This window comes from Alexandromys fortis, unplaced genomic scaffold, assembly GCF_014885135.2.
Source record: "Alexandromys fortis isolate MF-2015 unplaced genomic scaffold, M_Fortis_MF-2015_v1.1 scaffold_167, whole genome shotgun sequence".
Classification (NCBI taxonomy): domain Eukaryota; kingdom Metazoa; phylum Chordata; class Mammalia; order Rodentia; family Cricetidae; genus Alexandromys; species Alexandromys fortis.
The window spans coordinates 3,565,881-3,575,385 of record NW_026068050.1 but is presented as its reverse complement, the minus strand read 5'-3'; the positions used below and the strand labels follow the sequence as shown (position 1 = coordinate 3,575,385).

The 9,505-nt window shown below is 47.3% G+C and overlaps 1 protein-coding gene across 4 annotated transcripts in view; it reads left to right on the top strand.

Moving 5' to 3' along the window:
• Positions 1–9,505, top strand: part of Exph5 (exophilin 5) — a 72,006-nt gene that overhangs the window by 46,516 nt on the left and 15,985 nt on the right. For all 4 annotated transcript variants that reach the window (XM_050119442.1, XM_050119445.1, XM_050119443.1 and 1 more), the window contains one exon: positions 5,163–5,232. In XM_050119442.1, the coding sequence (XP_049975399.1) occupies positions 5,163–5,232 (70 nt within the window). The remainder of the gene's footprint in view (positions 1–5,162; positions 5,233–9,505) is intronic.

Sequence of the window (9,505 nt, the reverse complement as noted above, 5' to 3'; positions counted from 1 at the left end):
CAATATGATAAGCCAGAAAATTTGAAAGTACAAGGCCAACCTGGGCTACATAAGACCTTGTCTCAAAAAAAAAAAAAAAAAAAAAAAAGCCCAGACAAATGAAACAGAGTGAGAGTCAAAGCTAGGGTGGGAGGAGATTTATGATATTTAATCTCAGTTACCAACTTGACTGCATTTAGAGTCATGCCCCAGGTGCATCTTACCATGAGACAAATAAATCCTTCACCCCTACCCCGACGCTTGTCAGGTATTGATCACAGCAAGAAACCGCTCGCTGCATTACTGGGATAACAAATGCAAAAATGAACAGAGCTGTGCGGGATTTCGAGTAGAATCATGACACCGTCGTAATCGGATGTGGTGGGTGAGGAGGAAGGAGAAGCAGAGGTGAGATTCCTTCACTCTGCCTTGAGGAACTAGGTGGATGGTGGATGAAAGGAAGAGCCAATGGGAGCAGCGGAATGACCGGACAGCACGTGAATTCCGCAGGACCAGCATAGGCAGGACTCCCCTCCACACGCTGGGTTCTTGTGAGGGTGAGACAAAAATCAGAGGCCAAGAAAAAGGCTACAGCAGAGAAGACCCATATGGCGTGGGAGCCTGTGTGAGGGACAGGGCTTTAGTGTAAGTCTGGTTCAGTCTTCCGGAGGAAGTGACCTCTATATCATTTTTCAAGTGTAAGATAATTGTCCAGGAAGAAGACAGTACCTGCAGAAGCTCGGGTGTCTGATAAATTCCCTCTGGCCCAGGGGACATAGGGAAGCTGGGTGTGTAAAGACTAGGCTGAGTAGGGTTTTGTGGATACAGAGAATAGCCTCACCTTTCATTACGAAGCAAGTAAACGTTTGCAAGAAGAAGAAGGGTTCAATTTGTCCTGATCACTGTGGCTCACGTACAGAGATAGATTGGGACACGCTTGGAGACATCAGGACAGTGAAGGGTTACTGCGCTCGAAAGGCAAGAACTGATGGGTGATGCTGGGACCAGGGTAACAGCAGCTTGATGCAGAGACAAGGATGGATACTGAGTTGGAGTCAGTAGGGTTTGTTGACCAGATAGAAAGGAGTGAGGATGGAAATACATAAAGCCCACGTCTAACTCACGGGGTCTGAGCTGCCTGTGACCCGATAGGTGGATCTTCTCAGTGATCCAAGAGTTAGAAAAGAATATTCCCGAGCCCTGCCCTGCCCTAATGCATGAAGATTTCCAAATGGCATCTGCAAAGGCGTGGAAATGAGAGGTTAATTGAGGTGGAACTAAGTTAGCAGATCAGGGATGCCTATGGGGAGAGCTGAGAGATAAGGTTGGGTGGGTAAGGACTTGCTTACGAGGTTCACTAGATAAAAACGAAAGCCCTGGGCTAGTGGGCTGCTTCTATAGGTAAAGACACTTGCCACCAAACCTGATGACCCGCGTGATGCCCAGAACACACGCGGTGGAAAGACAGAACCAACTCCTAGAAATTGTCCTTTGACCTCTATGTGCACTTGTGTACGTGTGCTTAAACACACACAAAATAAATGATTAAATAAACGAAATAACAAAAAAAATTTTTTTTAAGAGAAAAGCCTTGCGTCATGTTAAGATTTTGAACAATTCCCTCCAGGATTTCTAGGTGGGGACTGAAAAGATGGAGTCTGCATTTTCCAAAGATCTCCCTGTTGTTGGCGTGAAGGGTGGAGGGGGTTCCAGAAGAGAAGCAAGATTAGTGTCAGGCAGGATGGCTGGAATGGAAGGGGTGAGGACATTTGTGAGAGATTCCTGTGGTGTGACATCATTACGGACTTGGAGGTCAAGGCAGAAGGTGAGCTATTTTCGCCAAGTCCAGAGGGCTTTTTCCTGCACAGCCTTCGCAACACCAGAAATGCTGGCGGAAGGCCTCCCAGGCAGCTGGACGATCCCCTACGGAGTGAACGGTAGCACACACAGCAAGGCACACACCAGATGAACACACATCCTTCGACTCTGTGCCTCTGCACGTGATGGCGATCTGTTCTGTCTGTGACATTGGTGCCATTTCCTGCCCGCTTGCCACTCTCAGCATCCTACCCCTGCACTGATTCTGAACCAGATGGGGGGCCTAGTGAGATAGTGCAAGGCCGGCTGTGGGGTGCAGCGAGGGCTGCAGCCACTAGGATTATAAAAAGAGCAAAATCTGGCACCATCTGGGTTGTACTCTTGGCTTGCGGCTAACTGCATTGCTTGCCAGTTCCTACCCAAACTGGTAATATTCCTATCTCCAAGCCTTTTGTTCTGGGACAGTGTGTTTATCTGTTTATTTTCATTTTATTTATTTATTTTTAAAAAGTTTTATTTATTTTTATGTGTTTGGGTGTTCTGTCTCCATATATGTCTGTGTATCAGGTACATGCCTGGTGCCTATGGAGCCAGAAGGTGTTGGATCCCCTGACAGATGGTTATGGGCCACCACGTCAGTGCTGAGAATCAAACCTGGGTTTTCTGGAAGAGCACCCGTGCTTTTAACTGCTGAGCCAGCTCTCCAACCCTTTATTGTTTGCTTGCTTGCTTGTGAGACAGGGTCTCATTATGCAGGCCTGGCCGGCCTGGGACTTGCTGTGTAGATCAGGCTGGCCTCCAGCTGTGCATTGTCCTCTGCCTCCAGAGTGCTGGGAATGCAGGCCTGCACAAGGGCATCAGGCTCCCAGCTTTTACCCACCCTGCCCTTTGGTCTCCACGGCAGTTCTCCACCACCGTCTCCCTCTTGCCTCGTCGGGGCGTCCACTGGAAGTGCGTGTGTCGGCTCCACACTGTCCACGCATTAGCTCACCCGCTATGTTCGCCTTCTCAGGGCTAAAGTGGTGTCTCAAGCTCACCCTCTTTATCCTCCTTATCAAGGCTAAAGTGGTGTCTCTGCTCTTCGTGCTTCTTTTGGGTGAAAGTGCTCTGAAAACACAGACTGCCTCTCTCGGCTGCATTCGTTTCCTTCAAAGATTTCAAAACAATACTGGTTTGTGTACACACCACTTGTAGGAGGAACATAGCTTCAACAGGCATAGACGGGAAGACCAGAAGGAGATGAGGCAACGCACGCCTGTAATCTCAGGAGCATATGAGGGAGATGAGGCAACGCACGCCTGTAATCTCAGGAGCAGATGCAGGGTTGTGGCAGGTTCGAGGCCTGCCTGCTTTACATAGTGAGCTCAGGCCAGCAAGAGAAGCATAGCGAAACTTTGACTCACGAGGCAAGTGAATAAACACGGTGCACCCGCCCCAATCCAAAAACCTCAAACTTGAAATTTTAAATATTGTTTACACTTGCTTGTTATTTATTGGGTATGTACGCGGGCCTGTGTGTGCTGTAGCACGTGTGTGGAGGTCAGGGGAACGACTGTCTAAGGAGGATCTCTCCTGCCACTGTGTGGGTTTAGGGGTTGAACTCAGGCCACCAGACTTGATGGTATGTGCCTTTACTGGTTAAGGCCTCTCGCTGCCCATCCCCTAAAATTTGAACCTGTTGATGACTCAACTGATAGAAAATTCCACATCCAACCACATGACCTCGTGTGATAGGCTCAGTCAGATTACGTCATCTTCAGGCACCACGTGTAAGATGTTTCTCAAACAAATGAATTTTCTGTTTATACTTGGGTCCCATTCCCAACCCATCTCCTTAATTAGTGCAAATATTCACATTTTAAACAGAACTGAGTTTATTGGCACAGGCCTGTAATTCTAGCTACTTAAAACCCTGAGTCAGAGCTAGGCGGTGGTGGTGTACTCCTTTAATCCCAGCACTCAGAAGGCAGAGGCAGGTGGATCTCAGTGAGTTTAAGGCCAGCCTGGTCTACAAAGAAAGTTCCAGGACAGGCAGGACTGTTATACAGAGAAACCCTGTCTCAAACAAAACAAAACAAAACAAAAAACCCGAGTCAGATAGAGTCCAGATTCAAGATTAGCCTTGGCAACTTAGTGAGCCCTTGTTTCAAAAACAGACAGGAAGGAAGGGACAGAGGGAGGGAGGAAGGGAGGGAGGGATGGAGGGAAGGAAGGAAGGAAGGAAGGAAGGAAGGAAGGAAGGAAGGAAGGAAGGAAGGAAAGGAGGAAGAGAAAGAGAGATGGGGGAAAGGAAGGAAATAAAAATTTAAAAACTTCTGGTCCCAAGCACACTGGGTAAGGAATCTTGACCCATGTTTAACATGCAGATATTATTAGTATAACTTATATTTCAGGATAATATGAAACATTAATTCATTTTCTGGTCAAAATCTGAACTCAACTATAAAACAGCTATGGATGTCTTTAAAATAGAAAGCCACTGGCGTCCGGCTTTTATGGTCAACTTTCACTAACCATGAAGCGATGAAACAGATGGCGGATAGCTGCTGCCCGGCTCCTTTAGACTGCCCCCGTCCACAGTCCCAGCTTGTGTAACTCTGGACTCCCTTGCTCCTGCCTTGGTGGAGGAGGTGGCCTAATTTCACAAAGAGCTGTGAGTCATGGCAGTCTACTGACCCTGAATAGGACCAGGACGAGCGCACGTTGGCACAGGATTACAGACTGACAAGCTCAGCGCCTGTCTTTTCTCATTTTTATAATTATTTACTTCGTGGGGGGGATGGCGTGTGCAGACCGCAGCATGTGTATGAGAGTCAGAGCATAATGTATAGGAGCTGTTTCTCTGTCTCCATCATATGGGTTCCCGGGATCCAACTCTGCTCAGCAGGCTTGGTGGCAAGTGCCTTTGCTTGCTGAGTCTTGCTGTCAGGCCAACTATAAACTTAAAGAGCCTGCACCCAGTTCCCAGCCGGGACACTGACTCTTTCCCGAGCTCTGTCTCCCAAATTCACTGCACTTTTTGATCATCAGTGAAATGGAAGCATCCATGATCTCTGCCCTGAAGGTGTGGGGCATCTGAGTGAAATCTGTGTGGGACACACCGATGAACAGACCGTCAGCAGCTTAGACGGTCTGTCACGAGTTTTCAAACTGTGCTAAAATGCAAGTCCACTTGGGCGGCAAAAGTAGGAACATCAACTCTAAACTAAGCTTTCTGAAATTTTGCTCAGTGAGGCGTCCCTCAGTAGAAAATGCTTCTTATCCTCTCTGGATAGTGACCTGTAATGGTAAATGTACTGTTATTGGTTTTTATTCCTGGTGAAAGTCAACCTCTTCAAAGAAATGATTTTAAATTCTTCCCACAGGTGTGATGACCGTGTTGCGCCTCCTGTGTCTGTGAGGGACACAACTGCCGTAGTATCCGGGGAATCAAAGGTAAATGCTAGACTCCAATTAGAAAAGCTGTGTCTGAACCTTCAACAGCTGGAACAGCTGGGCCTCCAGCCGACCCGCCCTGATGTGTCCTTTGCATGTAGACCCCAGTGAACTGCTCCCTGCAGAGGTTTTACCCTAGCTCAGCAGTGAACTGGGGTGGCACCCGCTCTGCCTCTACTTCTGGTTTCTAAGAAGACAAGGTCATTGTTCTAGGTGCTTCTGTGCTCTCAGTTCTGCTTGGAGGGATACTTGAGCATCATCCGATGTTCATGAGTCTAGCGATGTGAAGAAGATGTAGAGTCTGTAGAAAGAGCAAGGTGGGCGCCTGTGATGTATAAAGTGGCAGGGTTAACATGGCATTCTTGAGATTTGAAACTCGAATCTGAGGATCTGCAGATATTTTCCTTTTTGAGAGTCTTGGTTGCCACTTTCAATGAACTATTTCAATGAGCTCTTAGCATATAAGGGACTTGCCAGTGAGCGACTGAGAGTAACTGGAAGCTCCCACCAGTGACAAAAGGAAAAGGAAGTTCTGCCTGAAGCTAGAACTGTGTGTGGTACCCTGGAAGCTGACCACTGATGCCACAGGAATTCTTGCCAAGATCTGAGGTGATGAACTTCCTACCACTTGATTGGCATCCGGGCAGGAATGGCTGGGGGAATGTTAGTATTTCATGTGAGGTTTACTATTGAATGACCTCCTGTCAGAAGAGACAGCAGTTGCTATTTAAACATTCGTGCAACTTAAAAGAAGCAAAGCATTTCAGAAACACGGGATGCTTGGCGCTAGATGGAAACTTAAAGATCACCAAACCCAACATTCCTCCCAGACTCAGCACCGTGGGCACAGTCTAATGTACTGCATGATGTGTAACAGAGTCTCCCTACTCTGTATACATAGCGCGTTCAAGACCAGCCTGGGCCTGGGCTATACTAGACTGTATCTCAACACACACGTACACTTGCATGCACCAGACAAACCCACTGTGTGGCGATGTGTGCCTGTAATTCCAACACTTGGGAGGTGGAGGCAGGAGGGTCAGAAGTTCACAGCAGTCTCTTCTACATACCAAGTGGAAGGTTAACTCAAGCTATTAAAAAAAAATGTGTGCTAGGCCAGCTAATTGTTCTTAGTTTTTCTGAACGCATTCTTGCTTAGCTTGCTACCACCAGCGTTGTTATCTGGGGCCACGCATCTCCAATATGGCATTTACCAAGTAGCTAGCATCTCAGTTCTCTGTATCCCTCTGGGATAGCTAGCATGTGTGTCCAGGACCTGAAAGCAGGAACGGATACATGATTTTTAAGCCACAGAGCCTGGAGCACGTTGCTGAATGTAATCTCTGCTGGGAAGCAGACACAGGACAAATCTGGGAGCACCTTGAAATTTTAATTTGTTGACTTTAGCAAGGCGTTTGATAATATCAGGCAGCGTGGGTTCCAGCTGCCACAGCCGCTCTGCAGGTTTGGCTGCCCTAGGAAGCTCTCGAATGTTTGAAGGTTACCCGCTGACAGGAGCTCTGTTTGTTTAGTTAAGTCAACACTGCAGACAGTATCAGCAGAGGGCATTGACAATTGTGTTAAAGGGCTTGTTTCTCTCAGTGGCTTTTATGTTCCCTGTTTCCTGAAAGTCCTACATCCTACAGTGTACTGTGGGGAACCTGCCTTGCTCTTAAGTTCAACGCACTCTCAGGAGTTTTCCAGAAAGTTCTCCATAACCCAAGAATGGCATCAGTCAGTGTGAAGGACTCGCCTAGGGCCTGGATCCCATTCTCAGCGGCTCCCCGCTATCAAACCAGTCAGTCTTCTTAGCAGAGGAAGTATTGCTTTGTTACTGGCTTTAGTTTCATTTTACCAGCAAAGTCACTAAGGCACAAGGTTAAGTAATTTTCCCAGAGCCATGTAGAGCAGTGGTTCTGAGCCTTCCCAATGCTGTGACCCTTTAATACAGCTCCTCATTTATAGTGACCCCCAACCAAACCATAAAATTATTTTTATTGCTACTTCATAACTGTAATCTTGCAGTTGTTATTAACTGTAATGTAAATATTTGATATGTAGGGTATCTGACATTCAACCCCTGTGAAAGAGTCATTCGGCTTCTGAAGGGGTCGAGACCCACAGGTTGAGAACCACCGATGTAGCCCTGTCTGGGAGGAACCAGGCTTTGACTGTGTTGTATTTTATGTGTAACCACCATGCTGTCCTCCCTCCAGCATGCTTTTCTGAGTTCTAAAAGAGAAAAATCCGAGACAGGGTTTCTCTGTGTAGCCCTGGCTCTCCTGGAACTCGCTCTGTAGACTAGGCTGGCCTTGAACTCACAGATCAGCCTGCCTCGGCCTTCTGAGTGGAGAATTCTTTTCAATAGATCAATTATGTTATAATTTTTCTAGTAGCCTCCCCTCTGTGGTTTCCTATCTTGGCGTGTCGCAAGTCAGTTCCTAACTACGTGCACAGTGTCACCCCACACGGGAGGCCCGGGAGTGTTTAAGGTGAGGTTCCTCCTTTCAGATGGATTGTCACGTTGATATGTACATTAGCAAAAGTCACAGATCAGGGTTTGGGATCAGGTCAGATGGGTGTGACTAGCCGCCCCTGCAGAAGTCATTCCTGTGATGTCAGTAAGACACTTACCTGAATTTGGCTTGTTTTGTCCCCAAAATGGGAACGATCCTTAACTAGATCGCACATTCGTTATAACGATCCAAAGAGAAAAGATATGGGAAATAATATCGTATTAAAAAGTAAGATGGCTTAGAGGGTAAGGAAACACACTTGCCACCAAGCCTGACAACCTCCACGTCTGGGACCCCGCATGGGAGAATGAAAGACCTGGTTCCTTCAAGCTGTCCTCTGACCTCCACAGCCATGCCAGGGCACACACTCCCTCAAATAAACAAATAGTTTTAAAGATTTATTAATTTATATTTTATGTCTGAGTGTTTTGCCTGCATGTGTGCCTGTACACCACCACATGCATGCATGCAGTGCCCACAGAGGTCAGAAGAAAACATTCGATCCCTTGGAACTGGAGTTCCAGATAGTTAGTAGCAACTGTCTGGGTGCTGGGAATCGAACCCAGGTCCTCTGGAAGAATAACCAGTGCTCTTAACGGCCGAGTCATCTCTCTAGATCTACAATTATTTTTTAAAATGAATGAGTAATTGTGTTAAAAATAAGAATGTTAGCCGGGCGGTGGTGGCGCACGCCTTTAATCCCAGCACTCGGGAGGCAGAAGCAGGCAGATCTCTGTGAGTTTGAGGCCAGCCTGATCTACAAGAGCTAGCTCCGGGACAGGCTCCAAAGCTACAGAAAAACCCTGTCTCGAAAAAAAAAAGTAGGTAGCAGATGAGTAGAAAAAAGATGCATTAGAGGGGCAAGGGAGTGGCTCTGTGGGGAAGATCACTTGCTGTGTAAGCATGAGGACCTGAGTTCAAATCTCCAGCTCCTACATAAGAGCCAGGTCATATTCCTGTGACTCCAGCATTGGGAGGTGGAAATTAGTGAGTCACGGGAGCTCAGTAGCCACCAGGTCTAGCCAATGCGACAGGCTTCAGATGCAGTGAGTGACCGTATCCAGAGAATAACATGGAATGTGACAGAGGAAGGCATGACATCCTCCTGACTTTGGTAGGTGCACACATGGGTATATGTACATTCACACTTCATATACACATGCACATACATGCACACACCACACTACCACCTCCACACACAAATTTTAAAAAAACATTTTCGGGAAGTTCAGAAGGAGAAAGTATTGCTGGGGTGGGGGCCACCTTGAATTTGGCAGTCATCGCCCCTTGCAGACTGCATGTTGTGTCGGTGCTCTTGCTACAAGTAAGAATGCATTGCCACCTCCGGGGTCTGGCTCACCTGTCTGAATCCTTGCTTAGGAGAGTGAAATTTTTGGTAGGGAGGAGCGAAAGAGAGCTAGTGTCAGCAGAAGTGAAGAGAGACCAGCTTTGGACATGACGCTGTGCTGTGAAATGCCAGAGATGTCGAGAAGGGCGGCGGGAACGAGCTCTGCTTGAGAGCGTTGGAAACAGGCTCCTGGGGGAGAGTAAAGCCTGGACTTTGGAAGACGGTAGCCGTTTCTAAGAGAAAAGGTTGAGAAAGAACGAAAATCAAGGATACAGGGACAAAAGTCAAGAAGTCCGTGATATTTGGGACACTGCGTCAAAGCTTGGAGCACAGGGAATCTGGACAGAGGGGAGAAAAGGCTTACGTCAAAAGCTGGGAAAGCACCTTGACATGATTTTACTGTAAAGAG